The sequence below is a fragment of the Lactuca serriola genome, chromosome 6 (genome assembly GCF_051521515.1).
Source record: "Lactuca serriola cultivar US96UC23 chromosome 6, Lser_US96UC23_V15, whole genome shotgun sequence".
Classification (NCBI taxonomy): Eukaryota; Viridiplantae; Streptophyta; class Magnoliopsida; order Asterales; family Asteraceae; genus Lactuca; species Lactuca serriola.
This window is the reverse complement of record NC_136413.1, coordinates 199142124-199165868: the sequence shown is the minus strand read 5'-3', so window position 1 is coordinate 199165868 and position 23745 is coordinate 199142124. Positions and strand designations below refer to the sequence as shown.

General features: G+C 36.3%; 3 protein-coding genes across 6 annotated transcripts; 2 read left to right on the top strand and 1 right to left on the bottom strand.

Annotated features, from left to right (window-relative positions):
- Positions 1–298: 298 nt before the first annotated feature.
- On the top strand, positions 299–5233 carry LOC145057780 (squamosa promoter-binding-like protein 1). 4 transcript variants are annotated; one of them, XM_079005679.1, is made up of 11 exons: positions 299–667; positions 853–1620; positions 1704–1885; positions 1992–2131; positions 2208–2549; positions 2625–2885; positions 2996–3113; positions 3197–3338; positions 3435–3585; positions 3669–4199; positions 4467–5233. In XM_079005679.1, exons 2-11 carry the CDS (start codon positions 1079–1081, stop codon positions 4914–4916), a joined length of 2859 nt encoding a protein of 952 aa, XP_078861805.1. In that variant the 5' UTR covers positions 299–667; positions 853–1078; the 3' UTR covers positions 4917–5233. The 4 variants fall into 4 exon arrangements, with proteins under 4 accessions (XP_078861805.1, XP_078861804.1, XP_078861803.1 ...); XM_079005678.1 differs by having other exon boundaries at positions 781–1620; XM_079005680.1 differs by having other exon boundaries at positions 301–1620; positions 2625–2699; positions 2778–2885.
- A 6705-nt stretch (positions 5234–11938) lies between these two features.
- Positions 11939–13240, top strand: LOC145060540 (uncharacterized). Its single transcript, XM_079008187.1, has 3 exons — positions 11939–12523; positions 12572–12680; positions 12777–13240. Exons 1-3 carry the CDS (start codon positions 11939–11941, stop codon positions 13238–13240), a joined length of 1158 nt encoding a protein of 385 aa, XP_078864313.1.
- A 3757-nt stretch (positions 13241–16997) lies between these two features.
- On the bottom strand, positions 16998–19143 carry LOC145057779 (S-adenosylmethionine synthase 5). Its single transcript, XM_079005676.1, has 2 exons — positions 19006–19143; positions 16998–18414 (listed from the first exon to the last, which is right to left on the bottom strand). Exon 2 carries the CDS (start codon positions 18402–18404, stop codon positions 17229–17231), a length of 1176 nt encoding a protein of 391 aa, XP_078861802.1. The 5' UTR covers positions 18405–18414; positions 19006–19143; the 3' UTR covers positions 16998–17228.
- Positions 19144–23745: the final 4602 nt, after the last annotated feature.

Genomic DNA, 23745 nt, shown 5'->3' with positions numbered 1-23745 from the left:
GCCAAAAAATAATAATCATATAATAAGATTAAAATTAAGGTTAGGTTCATCCATTTTATCACCCTTTTCTTTCTCTTTTGAGATGCAATTTTGTTTGTTTTCACATTAAGTAGTGGTTATACTTATACATTCTTAATTCCTTTATCATAATAAAGACTCTGAAAGTAAAGAGATTAAATAAAAGAAAAAAAGAAAAAAAAAACTAAAGATTCTAAAGTTTGTTTACACATGATGTATCAACATTGTCCAATAAATACAAAAGTAAATATAAAAACTACGACATATGTCATATGTCCTGTTTATTCACAAGGACATTGCACTATGTGATATGCCCTCGAACCACAATAGAATGGTCTCCATCGACATGTCCTACAACCAGTTTTCTTTGGACACATACGTCCTTCAACTTGATCCTCTTCCCCACTTTTTTCATTTCCCCCCTCCAAATTACCCTTTTCTTGCAGCTTTCCTCCACCGTCCCCCACAACTCCGTCACCATATCGCCGGCGATCTCCCTTCTTTCTCAATTCCATCTTCAAGATCAACAACTCCTTAAGACTAAACCCTTTTCCTTGTTTTTCTCCATACGAACTAAAAAGATATCAACTCCAAGTAGTAGTTGTTGATGCCTTGATGAGATGAAAGCTCTGTCCTTTTCTGATTTCAGGTAAATTCGTACTTTTGAAGGGGTTTCCTAGCTGGGTTTTTTTTTTAATTGTGGCATGTGGGTTGTCGTTTGGCTTCTTGGATGTGTTGATGTACTGTTTACGTGATATTTAGGTAGGTACGAAATGATCCTAACCAAGAGGATTTCGTTTCTTCGTAATAATCTAACAAAAGTTGCTCTGTTAGGATTCTTAGTTGATAAGTGCAGTTCAGGATTTGTTTGAAGGAAATTGAGAATCTTTTCTTGTGTTTGGTTGGAATTTCCCCCAAAAAAAAGATTCCTTCTTTATTTTACGATCAATTAAGCAGATCCAAAATCCGCTTCCATGAAGTTGATCTTAAGATCGTGAAATCCCCCCCCAAAAAAAAGAAGCCATCTATTTGGTTAGTTGTGAGCTGTGAGTTTTGATCAATGGAGGCTAGATTTGGGGGAAATCCTCATCATTACTATGGTCCTGTGGTTCCGGAATTGGAGGGTGTCGGAAAGAGAAGTATGGAATGGGATTTAAACGACTGGAAATGGGATGGCGATCTGTTCACTGCCACCCCATTAAACACAATTCCATCCGATTGCAGAAGCAGACAACTATTTCCTGTTACATCAGGTGGCTCTTCATCTTGCTCAGATGAAGGAAAAAGGGAGTTGGAAAAAAGGAGAAGAGTTGTGATTCTTGATGATGATGATGAAGTTGGAGGTCTTAACTTAAATCTTGGAGGCCAAGTGTACCCTATAACAGAGGACGATCTGGAAAGATGGGAAGGGAAGAGTGGCAAAAAGACTAAAGTAGCCCCGGCTTCATCGAATCGTGCAGTTTGTCAGGTGGATGATTGTCAAACCGATTTGACGGGTGCAAAAGATTATCATAGAAGACATAAAGTTTGTAATTTGCACTCCAAGGCCACCAAAGCATTGGTTGCAAATGTGTTGCAAAGATTTTGTCAGCAGTGCAGCAGGTCAGTTTCTTGTTTGTTAAAAACACTTTATTTTTTTATTTATTTATATATATATATAATTAATTCTGGGATAATGTGGACAGGTTTCATGCACTTGAGGAGTTTGATGAAGGAAAGAGAAGTTGTCGCAGGCGATTAGCAGGACATAACAGGCGAAGAAGAAAGACACATCCAGAAAACACCGTTAGTGGAGTGTCACTAAATGATGAAAGAAGTTGTAGTTATCTGCTTGTTAGTCTCTTGAGGATACTCTCTAATCTACAATGTAAGAAGTTTTTTTTTTTTTATTTTTTTTTTTATTTTTTTTTTTTATCATGAATGATGTATTAGAATTTGAGCTGTTTATATATTTATAGTTGAAAATTTTGCAGCTAATACATCGGAGCAAAACAAAGATCAAGATTTGCTGAGTCATCTATTGAAAAACATCGCCAGTCTTGCTGGTAATGTGAATGAGAAAAACTCATCTGGAATGGATGCTGGAACATCTTTTGCAACGACCCCTGAAAAGGTGAAAACTTTTTATTGCCATTTAATTATCCGATGGAGATATGTATCTATCTAACTTATAGGAGGAGTCTCTGCAGCCTGTCAGACAAATTGAAAGTGTGAATCCTTCAATGGCTTGCCAGATCACATATCCTTCAAACAACAAAGCTCAAGCTCAAGCTCCCATTGAAGTTGAAGCTAATAATAATAATAATAATAATGGGATGGAGGGTAGAGTTGGAAAGATGAAATTGAACAACATTGATTTGAACATGGTTTATGATGAATCTCAAGATGGTATGGAGACAGCTGAAAACATAGACAAAAATATGCCTTTGTGGTTACGTGGACACCCTCACAAATCAAGTCCTCCACAGACAAGTGGCAACTCTGCTTCAACAGCAACACAGTCACCATCTAGTTCCAGTGGGGAACCACAGGTATAAAATTTTAACTGTTGCTTGCAAAAGACATGAATGCCCTCATCATCCATTAAGAGTTTTTTTTTTTTTCAGAGTCGTACAGACCGAATCGTATTCAAGCTATTTGGGAAAGATCCTAATGAGTTGCCTCTTGTTCTCAGGAACCAAGTACTCTTCTTTCCCTTTTGTAGACTTTGGGTTTTGGTTATTTTTAGATCAGATTCACTAATTTTGTGTAAATTTCAGATTCTTGACTGGTTGTTACACAGTCCTACTGATATTGAAGGTTACATTCGGCCTGGATGTATCATATTATCAGTTTATCTTCGAATGGACAATTCCTCTTGGGATGAGGTAAAAATTTTCATCAAGACGCCTAAATCTTGTTTCAGTCTATTTACAAAAAAGTCTTGTTATGATGGATCCAAACAAACTTACGAGTGCTTTGTTATGATGCACTGCAGCTTTGCTATGATTTGAGCACCCATTTGAGGAAGCTTTTGGATGCATCAAATAATTCTTTCTGGAGAACGGGATGGGTTTATACTAGGGTTCTTGATCATGTTGCCTTTTCTTGCAATGGTCAGTTCTTGTCAATTGTCATGTTTTTAATTCTTTCTTCTTCTTTTCACTAAAAACTCATCCAAAATTTTCATGTGTTACAGGTCAGATTGTTTTAAACACAGCTTTGCCAAATAAACGCCATAGAAACTCCAGCATATTGAGCATCACACCCATAGCAGTTTCTGCATCTGCCAACACTCAATTCTCTGTTAAAGGCTTCAACATATCATGGTCAACCTCAAGGTATCTTTCATGGTCAAATAAATGTCTTGATGACAAAAAAAAAAAAAAGGGAAACTTTGGTAAGCAAGTAATTTAATGTCAAAATTCGTGCTGTAGGATGCTATGTGTGCTAGAAGGGAGTTACCTTGTTCAGACAAGCTGTTCAGACTTGTTAGATACAACAGATTCGTTGATGAAGCATGAAGACATCCAGTCCCTTAGCTTCTGTTGCTCTGTACCTAATATTTCTGGGAGAGGATTCATAGAGGTGAGGTTCTTTTGTTTCTAGTTAATTGAATCTTACTTTACTTTACTTAAATAACCTTTTGGATTGTGTGTGTGTTTGATTAGATTGAAGATGATAGCCTCAGCAGCAGTTTCTTTCCATTCATAGTTGCAGAAGAAGATGTTTGTTCAGAAATCTGTACACTGGAGAGTGATATAGAAGACATGGGTGAAGAGAAGACAAGAAGAGGGGCATTGGAGTTTGTAAATGAGATGGGGTGGCTTCTTCATAGAAGTCAGTTGAAGCTGAGAATGGGTGATGGTTTCTCATTTAAAAGATTCAGGTGGCTGATAGAGTTTTCAGTGGACCATGATTGGTGTGCTGTGGTCAACAAACTGTTGACCATCATCTTGGGTGGGGAAGTGGTGGTGGCTCATGATGGCTCGGTTGAAGCTGCTTTAATGGAAGTTGGGTTGCTCCACCGAGCCGTGAGGCGAAACTCCAACCGCATGGTTCAGCTGCTCTTGAATCACCACCAACAAAATTTGTTTAAAGCAGATGCTGTGGGGCCCGGTGGATTGACTCCTCTTCATATTGCATCTGGTAAAGATGGTTCAGAGAGTGTTTTAGATGCATTAACAGATGATCCTCAAATGGTACTCTTTTCTTTTTTTTTTCCTCCACTTACAATGCCATAAAAATAATATGTGTTTTTTCTTGGATTTTCTTCTTCTTAAAGAAAGTAGTTAACTAACTTTTTATGAAATCTTTTGACCTCAGGGTTTTCTTGGATTTTCCTTGTTCTTGAAGGAACAAAGTTGCTAGTTTTTTTATGAAATATTTTGAGCTTAGGGATTTTCTTGGATTTCTCTTTGTTCTTGAAGAAAGCTGTTGAGCTTAATAAAATCTTGATTCTGGTTCAGGTGGGACTGAAAGCATGGAGGAACTCTAGGGATAGTAGTGGCTTGACACCTTATGATTATGCATCAATGAGAGGCCATTATAATTACATTCATCTGGTTCAAAGAAAGATGAACAAGAACAAGAACAAGAACAGATCAGAGAAGGGGGGGCATGTGGTTGTGGACATGCCTCCTCCGGTGGTGGCTGAGCCGCCCCATAAAGTCGCCGGATTTGAAACGGAGAAGGCTGTAGTGGTGGTGGTACAGAAATCGTGCAGCCGGTGTGAGCGGAAACTGTCATATTATGGTGGCGGGCGGTCTTCACTGGCGATATATAAGCCGGCAATGCTGTCAATGGTGGCAATAGCTGCAGTGTGTGTGTGTGTGGCTTTGCTGTTCAAGAGTTCACCTCAGGTTATGTATGTCTTCCAGCCCTTCATTTGGGAGAGACTCAAGTATGGAGCAAGCTAAAGCTAATACAACTCTAGGATTTCAATTTTTTTTCTTCTTCTTTTGGATATAATTTTATTAACGAAGATATGGTTATGATCCTTTATATATATATATATATATATATATATATATATATATATATAATATATTCTGACTGGAAAATTTATGTGTAATGTGTATATGTCTGGATTGATGTTATTCCATCCAAATACAAGCTTTTCTTCCATAGGTGATTTTGGGTTATACGATAACTTTTTATATTTGAGGTAGGGTCAATTTATATGTAACGTGTGTGCGTCACTTTTTATATTTATAGCATTTTTGTTTGTACTTCAGACTTGTTTACCAATTTCCCTGCATCCACTCATAAGGAAATCCCTCTCATAAATCTCAAAACATCATCATTACTTTGTATAATTACAAGTGTTTTAGATTTCTATTGGAACCAAGTCAAATCTCCATGACTCCCACCATATGACATCATCTTCATCTCGTAATATGTTAACCGTTGAAACAATCATGATGTGATATTAGAGAGCATGTTTATTGCAATAAAATTGAGTGGCTTATGAAATGCTAATATGAATTTGAAGCATTTGGAATGAATGAGATGTGTTGCATATATGATACTTGTATTACATTAGTAACTGAGCTCATGTTTTGTCGTTGATTTTTACGTGTTTTTGTTGCGTATAACAAATTTAAACATTTGAATATTTTTTCAAGAGAATTACATCTTTAAGAAATTAATTGTCATCGTACAATGAGTGAGATGACAAACGGGCAACAAGCTGTGCCGCTAAGCCTTTTTGAATGGTAAAGCTAATTCTTTTAAAGACTACATCCAAAGATCTAGGGGATATAACATTACTATGCATGATTCGTTGTACTCTTTTAAGAAGCTCTACCGCATCCGATGCGAGGAAACCAAACGTATCAAATGCAAATGGTATGAACACGTGTTGATTTTCCAGGCACGATCTCTCATGTTTGGTGACTTTGCATGTGGCTGCTTTTAAAGCAGCATGTCCCACTGTGAAACCCCCAGCCCTCAGGCCCACGAGAGGGGATACCCCTGTAAGATCCACACATGCGTGTTTCCCTCCGACCCATCCAAAAATCAAAATGTCAGCCGATCTGAGGGTTGACCTTCCTTCTGTCGGGTCAGTCAAGAAATTAGCAGGTGCCTCTTTCTTAGCGGAAACCCCGACACGCTTAAATATGTCAAACAAGACATCCCTAACCATATCGTGCCTATATTTGAACCCCGGGAGTTCTTTATAATGAACTGCTTGCTCCCCAAAGGAGTCCAAACATGTCTTGCGACACACAGGACATATCTCGTCAGTTGGAAAAATGAGAATCATGAGTCGATATTTGAGAATAGTACGATACTCCATGGGAGACATATGTTGGCCAAGCCCATCTATAGGGATAGCCAGAAGAAAATCCTGAGCATGTGGTGCATGTAAGCACTGGAAAACCACTTTCTGCCGCGCCGTCATGTCGAAATGCACTTCCATATCTTGGACAATTTTATGAAAAAAGGCACTCGCCAGTGTATTCTGGGATTTAGGGGGGGTGTCTTTAGTAGTAAAATTGTTAAGGTCAAAATCTGGAAGCTTGTTGCGAATGGATGCCAAGGCACAATCATAATCAGAATCCATACCATGTATACCGCTATCCCGTAAGATGTGGTCTTGCAATACCCAAGATTGGGCCCTTGATGAAACAAAAGCATAGGAGGTAGCCTCTACTGCTGAGTATAAACCCAAACCCCCAAACCTAATGGGTAAGGAAGCAATTCGCCATTGTATGTCACCAAAGAAAGGGCCCCCACAAACCACAATATCCTCAATCGCCCCGCACAATCCATTGTCAAAGAATATTGCCGCCTCTTCCATGTGAACGGGTTGGCACGTCCTCAACCCAAAGAAAAGCTTAGCAATACCCATACAAGACCGAAGAAGAAGGAGCTCACTCTGGGGGTCAGACAATTGTGGAAGAAGGCGCATCAAATTCACAGCATTTTCGGCTCTCTTTATGGCTATGTTGCGAATGAAACTAGCATCTTTACTAACAGCTCCCCCAAGAAGTTTCACCCCCAAAGGCGGCCTCCCGATGTCCGCCGGAAATAACCCCTCCCGTAACTTCCTACCATCACACGAGGGCCAAAAGAGCTCGGTTTTCTTGATATATATACACACACTCCGGGTAGGGGATATTGTTTTCAAAAGAATTGGTTTTACTATACAAAAAGGTTTACCGACCCAACTTGTTGTCCGTTTGTCATCCAACTCGTTGTACGATGATAACTAAGTTTTATTATATATTGAATTATCGCTTTTATAAAAAAAATTTATAAATATAGCATTTTTTTAATATAAATATGGTATTAAATACAAAAACTAAATCAAAATATCAAATAATTATAAAATATTCAAAACTATTTTTCATAATAATTGAAAAAAAGTTTAATATGTTCAATATAAAAATCTAAATTAAAATGTCAGCAACAAAAAAATCCAAAAACTATTTTTTATCAGTGAAAATATTTTAAAGTGGGTTTTAAATTAATTAACAATAATAGCTAACAGTACCAACCATATATAATTTTTGTTTAAAAACGCAAGTAGTAATCAATTTAATAACATTACACAACTCAAATGTAATATCACAACCTGAGGCCTTCAAAATATCATCGATATTTAAGCAACTCATAAACCTTCAATCTGAGAACTAGTCAAAACATCTAAAATCAATATAAAAGAATTAAAAGAAAATATCAATGTAAACCTAAAAACTTTTCTCATTTGTTTTAAAGAGTCCCTAATTTATTTTTTATTTTTGTTATTATTATTATTATTATTATTATTATTATTATTATTATTATTGCATTCTTGGGGCATAAATTTAAGTTTAAACTGCTAAAAAAGTCATTGAACCTGTGATAATAGGTTTTCTTAGCCACATAGGTAAATTTATTCTAATGTATATGCATAATCAACACTTCATTGGCATAATTCATTTTCCCATAGAAGCATTCCGCCGAACAATTTGAGGACAAACTCAATGATGTTTAAAGAAGGCTGATTTGTTGGGGTAATCGAGGGTAAAGTTGTACAAAGCCAATCGGTTGTCAACCATACATAATCATAGTGTATCCCAACCTTTTTATTGAATTGCCATTTGTAACGAGCCAAACCTTGTACTTATCATCTTCGTTTCAAGTGTTTATCCTCTTCTTGGATACCAATTTCACTTGTATGGGTTGATGAATTTTCGACAATTCCATAAGTTCCATGTTCTATTTTCTTCCTGGACGCCAATCTAACACATGCAAATAACAGTGGTTTTGAAATAATTTATAATTGTGTCCTTCACTTAGCGTTTAATCTCTAGCCTGAGGCAGATCGGGGAAATCGACACAGACCAAGAAAAAAAATAAGTCAAATCGCCAAACACTGTTAAAATTAAGATGTTAAAGGCAACCACTCTTAACAATGGAGTTGTAGGAGAGAGTATCCTACCAACGACGACGGGTGAAAGTTTCATTTTATTTACTTCTTTTCCTAGTTTATTTTAGCTCATTTCATCTCATTTTAATTAATTCTCATGCATATTTTCTCTTTTTTGTTATTTTCATCTTTATCGGGTACTTTCTAGTTTTTTGAGCTTAATTGCAGGATTTATCAAGACTATTCAACATGGAGGATGGAATGAATACGGAACCTTTGGAAGCTTGCGATTTACTTATGGGCTAAGCTATGGAACTCTTGGACTTAGATTGCAACGAAGAAGACAATCAGGCTTATTGCCAATATGATGATGGAGTAAGTTGGACTTAATCTTTATTTAAGAATGATGAAATACAAGCTTTGGACAAACTCCACAAGTGATGGTTTGTGGAATATGTGCAACAATGTGACATCCCACGGATACGTGTCACATTCTTTAAGAGGATGTTGAACATGTAAATGCCACCAGAGAATTCCAAAACTACCACAACAAACCATTCGGTTACCAAAATGCATACAATTCAAGTTGAAAGTCATATCCCAACATGAGCTACAACCCAAGACCATTGCCTCAAAATGCATTTGTTGGACCTTCTTACACCCCCCCCCCCCCGACGCACACACAACACAACAACCCCACTACCAACATTTATAACCCCATTATCAACCCAAACCACACCCTCCACATCATCACCAACAACCTCCTCAATCCCAACCTAGTAGCTTCGTAATGTCCCTTGAATACATTGTCAAGTCTCTTGCCACTAGCACCCAACAATTCTGAAAATAGACAAGAACTAGTATTTCCAACCTTGAAGCACAAGTGGGAGATATATTTACATCCTTAAGCAATTTGGAGTCCCGTGGAAAATTAATTTCTCAAATCAAAAAGAACCCCAATGTCAATGTGGTGACCTTGAGCAGTGGCAAACAAAGCGGAGAGAGTAGCTCAAAGAAGAAGTGTAACGCCCGTAGATTCGGGCTAGTCAATTTAAAGACGATACGCATCAAAAATGAATTTTTGATGGAAGATTATTTATAAGGATTAATATTAACCAAGTTTTAGTATATGTCACAAGGTTTCCGTGCATATAAAGAACACCAAAATCCGAGTTATAACGAAGAAGTTATGACCTGTCGAAGTTTCGCGACAGAACCGACACGACCCAGCGTGACGTAAATAGTGAATTTAAGGTAGATAGATATCTATCCTTAGTGATCTAAACGAGAGTCGAAGATGTCTTCGATAGTATTCCAACGATAAAAAGACAGAAGAAAACGGAGTTTAGATGAAGGAGTTATGAATTTCGAACAGAGTTTTCCTGTCCCGGCCTACTAAAGATAATATATAAGTAATATATTTATAATATATTAAAAATAAAGTCAAAATTAGCCAATGGAGTCTAAACTAGAGTTGTAGAGCATAATCTCACCTATGCGTCGATATAAAGAACGTCAAAAACGGAGTTCGCATGCGAAAGTTATGAATTTGTGAAGTTCGGGGCGCGAAACCCCAAAATTGTCAGATACCACGACATGGCAAGCAGTGCCACGATGTGGCAAGTCTTCTGACACTTCCTGGAGTCCCCCAGACGCAACTTGCGATGACGCATGCAGTGACGACCAAGCCCACGACGTGGAAAAAGGTGTCACGACGTGGTAAGGGCAGATTTTGCCCTATAAGTAGATTTGAAGGGCCAGACGTTTAGGGTTGCTATTTTCTCTTTTCTCTCTCCTGTTTTACCTCGATTTACGTGCAAGAAATATCCCGAAGCCCCGGTATCAACCCCGAGACCCAAAGCAAGTCCCGAAGCCCGAAGATCCCGAGAAGAAAAAGAGTTTCCAAGCTGAAGCTCTGCCCGCGAAAAACCCGGTGTGTGAAGTGATCCCGGTTTCACCGAAGAATACTACTTCTACAAGCCGTAGTGTTGTCCGATCATCTTCTGATCAAGTGAGTGTGTGGTCACTTTCTTCTAACACATAAATATTAAGTATTTTCTATGAAATACGTGCTATGTGTATAATATAAAGTTGTTTATATGTGTGGATGTATAGTCCCTTTCATAAACACGATAATAATACAAGTATTGTTTGAATGTATTAAGTATATTGTTGTTTATATGTGAGTGTGTGGTCACTTTCTTCTAACACATAAATATTAAGTATTTGCTATGAAATACGTGCTATGTGTATAATATAAAGTTGTTTATATGTGTGAGTGTATAGTCCCTTTCATAAACACGATAATAATACAAGTATTGTTTGAATGTATTAAGTATATCGTTGTTTATATTTGTGAGTGTGTGGTCACTTTCTTCTAACACATAAATATTAAGTATTTGCTATGAAATACGTGCTATGTGTATAATATAAAGTTGTTTATATGCGTGGGTGTATAGTCCGTTTCATAAACACGATAATAATACAAGTATTGTTTGAATGTATTAAGTATATTGTTGTTTATATGTGTGAGTGTATAGTTACTTTCTTCTAACACATAAATATGAAGTATTTGCTTGAAATACATGTTATGTGTTTATGTAGTGTTGTTTATTTGACATAAGTGTGGAATGGATGTTTTATATGGTTTTTAAATGAGTTAAACTGTATATGTATTTTATATCTACTAATATGTTGGGTAGAACATGGGTAGATGAGATAGTTGGTATGTGATAAAATGATGAGGTAAATGATGAGGTATGTAAGATGATTAAATAATAATATTGGTAGATGCACCAATTAGAGAATGTCATAATACTAGCAGATGCGCTTAAGAATAATATTGGTAGATGCACCAAATGGAGAATATCATAATGCTAGCAGATGCGCTTAGGAATAATATTGGTAGATGCACCAAATAGAGAATGTCATAACATCCTGGCAGATGCCCTATAGGATAATGTCGGCAGATGCGCCTAAAAGAGAATGTCATAAACCTGGCAGTTGCGCCTCATAGTGTATGACGTAATCCTGGCAGAGGCGCTTAAAGGATAATGTTGGCAGATGCGCCTTCTGTAGCAATGGAAGTTTGTGCTATTTCCTTAGGTCAATCCTTAGGAATGAATGAAGGAATGATAGTTGATTAATAGGGTAAACCTTGAGAAATAAAGAAGATAATGGGGATGGGTAATTGGGTTGATTGTTTGATGATTAAATATAATAATTATATTATTGTGGGTCGAAAACCCTATATGCTCACCAGGCTCCCAAGCCTGACCCACTCAGTTTTCTTTGTATCACAGGTATCAATACGAAGACATATTTCATTGAGAGATTAAAAGAGATGTAAATCATTAGTGTAAATAAATGTAAGTTCTGTTTATGCTTATGTGTCTGTATCGGAACATGACATCCCGAGATTTTGTTATATAATGAAAATACATTTCTTTAAAGAAATGCTATGATAAATTCTTATCATATTTTGTTTTGGGAACAAATTCCGCAATTGTTTTCTTTAAAAGATTACTCTGATTTTAAAAGCAAGCATAAACAAATCGGTCTTTTCTAGCCGTTAAATTGGGGATGTCACAAAAGTTAAGGGAAGATGAGGAAGAAATAGAGATCACTCTTATTGAAGTTTCTATTGTTAATAATGATGCACAAACTGAAGTTCAAAAAAAGACTACCCCTCTAGTGACTCCAATAGTCACTCAACCACCAGTTCCTTCCCGACTTGAAACTTCAAAGAAGAATGCAGAGGAGAAAGAGATCTTGGACACCTTCAGAAAGGTGGAGGTAAACATTCTTTTGCTTGATGAAATCAAACAAATCCCTAGATATGAAATTTTTTTGAAAGAACTTTCCACAAACAAAAGAAAATTGAAAGGGAATGAAAATATTTCAATGAACGAAAATGCATCTGCAGTGTTGCAAAGAAAACTTCCACCTAAATGCAAAGACCCTGAAATGTTTACAGTTCCTTGCAAAATAAGGGATGTCACTTTTAGTAGTATCATGCTTGATCTTGGTGCTTCTATTAATATCATGCCATATCTGGTATACGAATCGTTAAATGTCGGTCCTTTAAATGAAACAGATGTCATAATTTCACTTGTGGATAAATCAAGTGTTTTTCCTACAGGTGTTCTAGAAGATATTTTGGTGCAAGTGAACTAATTGGTCTTCCCAGCGTATTTCTATGTGATTGATTTATAGGAACAAGTTTCCTCCAAATCGGCTCTAATCTTGCTTGGAAGACCGTTTTTGGAAACGGTTAGGACAAAAATCGATGTGTATGCGGGTAGTTTAACAGTGGAATTTGATGGTGAAACAATAAGCTTTAATATTTATGATGCTATGAGATATCCTAGTGATGTATAATCTTTATATTTCGTTGATGTTGTTGAACCACTAACCCAAGAGTTGCTTGAGTTGACAAATGGTGACATGTTGGAGATGATTCTAAGCAAAGCGTTCGATTGTAGGAAACTAGCCAAGAAACTAAAGCTCTATTCTCTAGATCCGGAAGTTGAAAAGCTGGTTAACAACTTTAAGGTCAAGAAAACTACACAATTCGATGTCAAGCTAATTGAGTTGCCTGAAACTTACACAAAGTTGTCACCTTCCTTTGTTCAACCACCAGAATTGGAATTGAAGGTCCTACCTCAATACTTGAAATATGCTTATTTGGGAAAGAATGAGACTCTTCCGGTTATTATTTCCACTTATTTAACCGAAGTCGAAGAAGAGCAACTCCTCAAAGTGTTGGAGGAACACAAAGAAGCCATGGATTGGACGATCATGGATATCAAAGGATTGGGTCCCTCCACTTGTATGCATAAAATTTTGATGGATGATGAATGCAAGCCAAGCCGGGATGCATAAAGAAGATTGAATCCGCCTATGATGGAAGTTGTGAAGAAAGAAATATTAAAGTTTCTTGATGCAGGGATGATCTATCCTATCTCGGATAGCAAGTGGGTGAGCCCGGTGCAAGTGGTACCAAAGAAGACGGGATTCACAGTCGTCGAGAATAACAAATGTATTATGATCCCCACCCGTGTGCAAAATGGGTGGAGGGTATGTATTGACTACCGAAAGCTTAATGCAAGCATGAGAAAAGACTATTTCCTATTGTCTTTCATTGATCAAATGTTAGAAAGGTTGGCCAGTAAATCTCATTATTGTTGTCTAGACGGGTATTTCTGTTTTCACCAAATTTCAATGCCACTGGAAGACCAAGAAAAGACAACATTTACATGTCCATTTGGCACTTTTGCATACTGGAGAATGTCGTTTGGATTATGTAATGCCCTGGACACTTTCCAACGTTGTATGGTTAGTATTTTCTCGAAATATGTCGAAAACATAATTGGAGTTTTTATGGATGATTTTAGGGTATATGGAAACTCCTTTCAAGAATGTTTGACTAACCTCACACAGATTTTGAAAAGATGCATTGAAACAAATTTGGTTTTGAATTTTGAAAAATGTCATTTTATGGTGAGTCAAGGTCTTATTTTAGGTCACATTGTGTCAAAGAAAGGAATCGAGGTGGATAAAGCTAAAATTGATGTTATTCAAATCTTACTTTACCCGACTTGTGTTTGGGAAGTTCATTATTTTTTAGGTCAGACGGGTTTCTACCGAAGGTTCATCAAATATTTTTCAAAGATAACAAGACCAATGTGCCAACTCTTGCAAAAGGAAGTTGATATCGAGTTCAATGAGGCGTGCAAAAAGGCTTTTGACAAGCTTAAGGAGTTGCTTACATCCGCTCCCATCATACAAGCACCAAATTGGAATATCCCCTTTGAGATCATGTGTGATGCAAGCAACTATGTTGTAGGCACCGTTTTGGGTTAAAATAATGGAAGAGCCTCCTATATCTATCCCTGAAGATCAATATGGGTTCTTCCCCATTATCTACCCCTGAAGGTCCTGAAAATGTTAGATATCAATGAGTAAGTGAAACACTTAGTGAGCTCACAAAACTATGCATTTATCATATATCACGGAGCATACAATTCATCGATTCATCAGAATATATAGCCTTGATTCTAGTCTTACATCAATCATCATCATACATATTATATAACTCACATAACACATAGCATCATATATAAAAAAGTGAAACTCACCTAATAGTAACAATCAAAGCAATATAGGAATCACTACAATTAAGTTTCAAGGAGGATTATGCATCTCCAGAACAACTTATACCATACAATCATACACATGACCATGTATTGAACGTCTATACTTTTACTCTATCTATCATATGATTTCTCATCAATTCAATGGGTCAAGTTGTCTCAATTAAACATGATGTATACATTCTGCTTAAACAATGTGTTGCATCTCAGCTTCTCGACGTGTTGTGTTTTGTACGTACTGGACAAGGCGGTTCCTAAGCCCAACATGTCACATGTTAGAATCAAAAATGTCACGTTTTAGGGTCAGGTGGAGAGGAGTACCAGGGTTTCTTAGGGACTCCAAGACATGTAATACTAACCTAGGGTCAGGTGGAGAGGAGTACTTACTGGTATGAAGTCGAAAACTAGGGCAAAGCTCCAAGATTCTCTTCTTTTTTTTGTCCTATTCAACGTCTCTTTGGATATGTCGTTCTCTAGTCATCTCTTCGACGATTTTCTCCACCTCTTCCTCCCAAATCTCCAAAAACGTAGTTGAACTTATGATTTATGGAATAGGCTAGGGATAATTTGAAAACCTAGTCCTTAATCTCACTGATTCTTTTTTTAATAACTCATGTATTCTGCTCTTAAACTCTATCGATGTTCCTCCTTTTTTCCTTGTGTTACTCGGGTTCTTAGATTCCAGGAGGAGTCTAAGGCTTATTATACATATGAGATATAAGGTAAAAAGGCTTGGATTCCCCTCTTGGGGTTGAAGCTCGTTTTCATGCAAATAGACACACTTTTGGCAACTTTGGTCCCGTTGGTTTAGGTTTATAACATAATAATATTTATCTCTAAGACTATAACATTAATTGTTGGGAATTTGTTCAAGTTTAGGTATCAAAAACTAGTAAAATGACAATGAAAGCTTAAAATTTATTTCACCAAGGATCATTTTACATGATATTTGCAAAGATAAAATAAACAATCGTAGAAAGATTTAAGGATAACAATCTTTGAAGCCTTTGGATATTTTGACAAAGATGGTTGTTGTAGATGGCAAGAACTCAAACAAGAGCTACTCTATAAGTATCCACCATAAGCTCCAACACCTATTAGGCTATATTTGGCGTACTAGCTGAAAAGTTAGTTGATACCTGAAAAGCTAGCTGATAAAAAATGACGTTTGGTAAAAGTAACTGAAAAACTAGCTGAAAAATGTGAAATGACATAAAATGACATTTAAAAGAATATGTTTTTATAATTAATTAAAGGGTATATTTGGAAAATTTTAAAAAACTCCATAAAAACTAGTCTAAGTAGCTTTTTAAAAAGCTAGTCTTAAGTAACTTTTTAAAAAGCTAGTCTACTTTTTGGCTTACTAAACATGACAACTTAAAAAAAAAACTCGAAAAATAAGCTAGTTGTGGCGCGCCAAACATAGTGTTAGCATCCTAGTTCCACTCTTGTAGAAACTTCAATCTCTTAAGCTTGAAAACAAAATCCGATTTTACCTTTCTAGAAAGGGATCAAATGAGCTTTTTCCTTCTAACACTTGGAGAGAAAAAACTAGAGGATGTATGTATATTTTTGGTTTTGGAAAGCATAGACAACAACCAAAGAAGGTGAGTTTAAGTCTTACTTAAATATCTCAAAGTATCCAAGCAAGTAATGTAACACCTATTTTCACTTTTAAATATAATAAAGTATAAATGTTTGTTTATAAAATTCAAAGTAAAAATATGTTACTTTTTAGCAAAAGTAATCTAAATGAAAGTTATAGCCGACGAAATGATAAACGTGCGGATATAAAAGAACATTGGAAACTGAGTTCGTATGAAAAAATTACGACCATCTAAAGCTAACAAGAAAATAACATCTTCCAATCACCACTAGACGGACATTTAATGAAAAACTGTTGTGTTATGAGTTTTTTTAAAACCAAATATTTTCAAGGATTTGTAAATTTACAAGTTATCGTTGTGGTCTTTTTCAATCATGATGGTAAATCCAATTTCTATCGTTATGGTCTTTCTCAATCATGATGGTGAATCCAATTTCTACCGTCTATAAATAGACGACTTACAAAATTTTAATGTTACGGTGAATTCATTATCAACCAATTATAAATTGACAACTTATAAAAAAAAACATTGTTACCCATAAAAAAAAATTAGAAAAATAAAACTAAAAAATTTAACCAAAAATCTTTTCAGTTATGGATGCTTAAGTTTAAACAAAAATAAAAGTTTCTCAAAGACTTGAATTCCATGGAAGACAAGGACAGGTGAGTCTTGAATCCTAGTAGCCATTAAGCCATCTCCATCACATCTAACAACCATCAATCATCAAATTATAACCGTCTCAAGCTGGCCTATACTCATTTAGTATGAAAGACTGCAGAATTATTAACATTTAAATCTTACACTACACGCTGCAATCTTTGGATAAAAAATGACACACTCAAATCAAAACACAAAACAACTAACTTATACAAATGAAGATGAAAGCAAAACCAGATTAGATTTTTGTTATTAATGGCAATGCCTCCAAATACACTTCTTATACATCATATATTATATAGGCCCTTCCACCTTCTTCCTCTTTAAACAAACACTAAAACAAATCATATATTAAAAAGAAAAAGAAAAAACACACACACACACACACAATCACATTTAACCAAGCAACCAAGAAAAGCGAAAACACCACATAATTGAATTTCTTTCTTGTTTTTATGGCTTGTCCCACTTAAGTTCCTTGACGACCTCCCATGTGAAATCAGGATCTGTCCTACCAAAATGTCCATACGCCGCCGTTTTCAAAAACCTCCCATTTCCACCTCTTTTAAGATCAAGATTAATCGATATCATTCCAGGCCTGAAATCGAAGTTCTCCTTCACAATCTTCAAAATCTCCTTATCAGGAATCTTTCCAGTTCCATAAGTGTCAACAAACACCGACAATGGCTCAGGGACACCAATGGCGTATGACACCTGAACAATCGCTCTCCTCGCCAACCCACAAGCCACAATGCTCTTTGCCGCCTGTCTCACAATATACGCCCCACTCCTGTCCACCTTCGTTGGGTCTTTCCCGGAGAAAGCACCACCTCCGTGAGCACCCCAACCACCGTATGTGTCGATGATGATTTTCCGGCCAGTCAGTCCGGCGTCACCATGAGGACCACCGATCACAAAACGACCAGAAGGGTTGAGATGGAAGATGGTTTTTTCATCAAGGTAGTTTTCAGGGACGACTGGTTTGATGACGTGTTCCTTGAGATCAGCTGCGATTTCATCGTTTGTTACAGTTTCATCGTGCTGGGTGGAGATGAGAATGGTGTGGACACGAAGAGGAACCATGGCTCCGTTGTCATTATGGTATTCCACCGTCACTTGTGTCTTTCCGTCGGGTCTCAGCCATGCACAGGTGCCGTTTTTCCGGACTTCAGTCAATTTGGCGCCAAGTTTGGTGGCGAGGACGTGACTGAGCGGCATCAGTTCAGGGGTTTCATCAGTGGCGTAACCAAACATATGGCCCTGGTCACCGGCGCCGATGTCTTCAGGCTTCTTGGTTAAATGGCCATGGACACCTTGGGCGATATCTGGGCTTTGTTGCTCGATGTTCACAAGGACCTTGCAGTTGTCGGCGTCCAAACCCACGTCATCAGAAACAAATCCAATCTCCCGGCAGGTGTCACGGACGATCTTTTCGTAGTCGATGTTAGCTTTAGTGGTGATTTCCCCGAAAACCATCACCATGTTGGTTTTCGTGCAGGTTTCACAGGCGACCTTGCTGTCGGGGTCTTGAGCTAAGCAGGCGTCAAGAACTGCATCAGAAATCTGATCACAGAGTTTGTCTGGATGTCCCTCGTTGACAGATTCGGATGTGAACAAGAAGGTCTCCATTATTGCAAAGCTGAATATTCGATCAAATTGGTCAGTAAGTAAAAAAAACACTTAAAAACGAAGCTACAAAACCTTTAATTACGAAATTGTGACATGATTTAACTTAAAACTTGGAACCCTAAACAGACTGAGTAAATAATAGGTAACGTGTATACTAGATCCATGAAGCATACGACACAGAACAATTCCCAAGTCCAAAGCATGATGAAGTGATAGATCTGTGCTAATTTGGTGTTAGAACTAGCAGAGTAAACTATGATTCAGCTCCAGATCTGACTAAATTGCTAGAATAAATCAAATTCAACCTAAGATAAACAGGTTTCATATCAATTTCAAACCTAATGGAAACTCTAACGAGAAGCACACACTTCAACAGCAACTTAGCATGTCATAGAGATGATTAAGAACCCGGGAGAATCAACGTAAGCATATAATCCACGGCTAACGAGTTAAACAAAACCACAAATACATCGCAAACCGACACAGTTTTAACATTTGGCCTTGGATTTTTCAATCACCGACAAACGTAGAAACTCTCCGGCGTTGCGGCGGCCGTGAATCCAGAGAAAGGGAGTAGATTAGATTAGATTAGTCCAAATACCTTTGGGAAGAGTAGAAAGGAGAGGATGAATCTGTATGGTTTGATCTTCCTCTTCTTGCTCTTCTGAAAGCAAAGGAGCTAAGGGCGAGGAGTAAAGGTCGTGGAGATGTTGCTTATATAGGCGGGGATGGAGGTGGGGGTGGTGTAAGATGGAACGTACGTGCCAGATTCATTCTGTGTGTTGGTGGAATCTTAGATCAAATATCGCTTAGATTACATCTTGGCCCTTGGTTTGCTTTTTTCTTTTCATATTTACGACTTAGGAGTTGGTGAATGAAAATGATATTATTTTCTTTTAGTTTCTTGTTGAGAATGCAAGTGACATATGAATACTTCTGTGTTTTTAGTCTATATACTTAAACCAAATAAAAAACTAACAATCCCATGTTGTATTGGTAATAATGATATTAACTGTATTATTGTTAATTAATTGTATTATTGTTATTTAACTATAAGGATGTTGGGGTGCTGAAAAATGTGATGGTATCTACGCACCATATCACCTCCACTACATGTCTACTGGTCCTAGGAAATGGTTATTAATCTACATCGTTTATATTTTTTTTATATTTAGATTAAATAAAAAAACATAATTAATAAACATAAATAAATATTTCACATTACATAAAAACACATTCCATAACTTAAACAACCAAAAAAAACATAAAAACATAAAATTTCAAACCTAAATTACTAAAAAAACAAAAAACCATAGAAATTTAAACCGAAATGACTTAAAACCATAGAAAATTAAACATAAAAATTAAAACGTTAAAAACCTAGTTTTCATACTTGTCATGAACTTATTGTTGGATTTTCAGAAACGCAGCTAGATTTTCCGGGTTGATATCTGGTTGCGGCTTTATGTTTAAAATTTTAAGATCAGTAAGTGTTAGTTTCCGGCAACGAGCTTCCTTCGTTGCTTCATTTTTTTTTGTAAAAAACTTAGAGTTTTGTCAATTTTTTCCGCAAGTACGTCTTCATTACTCGATTTTCCGCTTGAAGACGCCTTTTTTTTTCCTTTGTCCCTTCCCGGTGTTCGACGAAGTTGGACTTACGGTGGACCCTCCCCTTCGGTGTCGTCGAAGTCTTTAATGAGGTCGACACCAAAACCCACATCCGGCTCGGAAGTTTTTGGCCTTTTGTTGGAGTCAGTGGTCGATTCTGAATGCGAGGAGTCAGTGGTCGATTCTGAATGCGAAGTCTCCGGTTTAAGGACCCATTTTGGACCCTTACGACAAATTTCTCACGCTTTTTGGTGGTCGAATGCTTTACCGCCGTTGGTAACCTTGTATTGTTGGCAAGCGGTTGATAGAATATTGAAATTGTTGCATCCACTTTTATGCATATTTTTCAGATTTTCAAATATGTTGTTAAACTTGGTGCAAGCCATTTCGTAGTTCACATCATTTTTCATTGATTGTGTCGTACGTTCGACCCATTTGTCTTCCTAAAAGCGAGTGAAAGTGATCTAAAACACGAAGTCAAAAGTTGTTTCTCGTTTGTACGTTGCCCAACCTCGAGTCACATGATATAAAAATCCAAGATTTACATAAAACTTCCTCCTCATCTTCGCTCCAAGTTGTTCTTCTAGATAGTTGTGTTTCTTCAACCCGTTCGTCGTCGTCATTGTCCAGGTTTATAGGTTGAGATTGAGATAATGGGATTTGAGATGGTTGTGTTTGGGTTTGGAATTGTTGAGGTTGAATTGTGGAAAAGCTTGGAATTTATGTTGATTGAATTGTTGTGGTCTTTGTTGTTGGAAGTAGTTTGGTTGATATGGAATGTTGGTAAATATAGGGTGTTGTTGGATTGGGGATGTTAACATTTGCATGTAACCTTGATATTGATCATTTAGAGTGTTTGGGGTTGGTGGGGTGTTTAGATTGGTTGGAGTATTTTGATTTTGATCCATACTTTGAGAAAAAAAAAATAAGAGAATAGAAAGATATTTGAATGGTTTTGTGGTGTGAAATGGTATAAAACTAAAGTGTTGGTATTTATATAGTTTAGTTTAAAGTAAAAAAGATGATTTTTTTTAATTGATAACGGGTCAATTTTTGACCGTTTGCCAAAATCGAATCTTATTGGTTGTAAGGACGTGTAACCGGTTCCAATCCACACCACATTTATGGGCTAAGGGGCGGTGTTCATGCATGAACATCCCTGACACCTCACCTTTTACGCATAAAAAACAAAGTCATACTCGATGACCTTTAGCTGAAGACCATTGTTTCAATTTACCTTTTATATTTTTTCTTTTCAATTAAGCATTACTTATCATTCCATTTCATTTTTTAATTTTCTTTTTTTTATCAAATATACTCATTCAAAGTTTAATATTTCATTCGTACATCATTCACAATTTTATATAAAAAATACTTAAAATTAAAAAATCATTTGTATAATTTATATGAAACACATAAATATACATAAATTCTTAAATACAAATAAAATCACACATTAATGTACACTATTAATTTAACACATTCATTCGCAATTAAATTTACACTATATTCACAATTTAATTGATAATATAAAAGTTTACAATATATTCCATATTTCGTGTTTAAATTTTTACACACTTCGCTAAGGCATTTCATTAAACACCATGTGTACATCTTGTTTTCATAACTTCTTTCTCAAAACTCTACCATCGAAGAACATGTAAGAGCAAACGAGGATAATGAAGGTGATAGGTAGAGGTAGTGTAAAATATTTGATACGACAGTGAAACCACATAGGGATGAGCATCGGAACCGGCACGGGAACCGAACTTGGTGGAAATAGGAACTGAACCGGACCGCCGATTCTATTGGTTCTGTTCCTACCGGTTCTTGTCGGGTCTTCAGTGTTGGAACCGATCCTTGAGGAATAGCAATATATTTTGAGAAATATTTCGGTTACGGTTTCGTTTTTGTCGGTTCTACCGATTCCCGATTTCAAAAATCCACAAGAATATCATCACGGTCCCGACATGATTGGTTCTATTCAGTATCGGTTCCGGCCGGTTTCCTGGTCCAAATGCTCATCCCTAGAACCACCAGTGGCTACCGGCACCGCTGTCGCTGCTAAACACAACAGATCTGATCAAATTTGAAATGCACCAAACACAACAGATCTAATCAAATTTGAGAGTGTCATTTTCCTTAGCTCTAGATCCACGAGCACCGGTGGTTTTCGTTGGTGGTAGGGAAGCGACGGTGTGGTGTGGCGTCAACAGTAAGGGGAAGCAAAGGAGATGGAAGGAAAGCAATGGTTTCTTTCATTAATGGCGATGGCTCCAGGGGCGGATCCAAGGGGATCCCGGGGTAGCCTGGGATACCCCTCAAATTTTTTTCGGTAGTGTAATTTTTGTTTATGTATCCCTCAAAAAAAAATCGGTATAGTGTATATATACGTATCCCTCCACTTATAAACACAAACAAACAGTTGGTCTATTGGTTAAGGCGTTGGCTTATTCAAGCAAAGGTCTCGAGATCAATTCTCGCTTCTTACATATTCTTTGTTTACTTTTGTTTTATTCGCTAAACACATGTAAACTCAACCATTTTTTTCTATTATATAAACATGTTATGTTCATGCTTTATTTGATATCTACTTTGAGTCCCACATCGATTCAAGTATCAAAATATACTTCAACTTCATGTTTATATAACAAGACTTGAGGTTAGCGAAGAATTCGATTAAGATTTGGGTTTAAAACCGAAACCGAACCGAGGAAACCCAAGTACCCCCGGAAAAAAATTAGGTTACCCTAAAAAAAATTGGGATATCCCTTTACTTTGATCCTAGCTCCGCCACTGGATGGCTCATGGCTGGGAGGGTGGTCATATGGATGTAGTGATTGTGGTAGATGCAATAGTAGTGCTAGAGTTTGAGTTTGAACTCATGGAGCTAGGTGATAGTGTATGAAGCATCAAATTTGATTTTTAGATATCATGTTAGGATCATCGAAATGACATGTGATTCTCATTATTTACTATTTTACCATCGTGTCACCAATTTTTTTTATTATTGATCAAAAAGTAGAAGTATTTGTTCCCATTTTAAACATTCTCTCTCTCTCTCTCTCTCTCTCTCTTTATATATATATATATATATATATACTAGGCGAATGCCCGCGCGTTGCGCAGAAACACCTATATAGTTGAAGTCTTTACAAATATATGATTTTTTAAATATAACAATAACGTTGTTGTTAAATTTGATATAATAATTTGTATATACTAAATTGATATAATATATTGATTATTTTGAAGTATATGATTATATATATATTTATTATAACTTCATAATTTCAATCATTTGAATGACTTCTTCCCACGAGTTACACATGAATAAAATTAAATATAATATATGATTTGATGTTATTTATAGTTGTTTTTATTGTTAATTAATTTTTTTTAATTTATTTGCTTAATGTTTTAATTTCTATCATTATAATTATTTAAAACATCAAACATTGTTTTTTATTTTAAAGCTAACAATATAATCATTTATATAAAGTTGTTTTTAACTATTGTTATTATAAGTTATTTTAAGCTACTTATTTGGAAACTTTTAACGATTATAAAAATATATTTTAGAAATATTTTAGTTAAATTGAGATTACTATTTAGTTTTTGTTTTTATCACTACAATTTATCAATTTTAACTATTTACAAAATATTCTTTAGTTTTTTTTTAAATGGAACTGAAATTTATATTTGAGTTGACATTGTAATGCGCAGAAACACC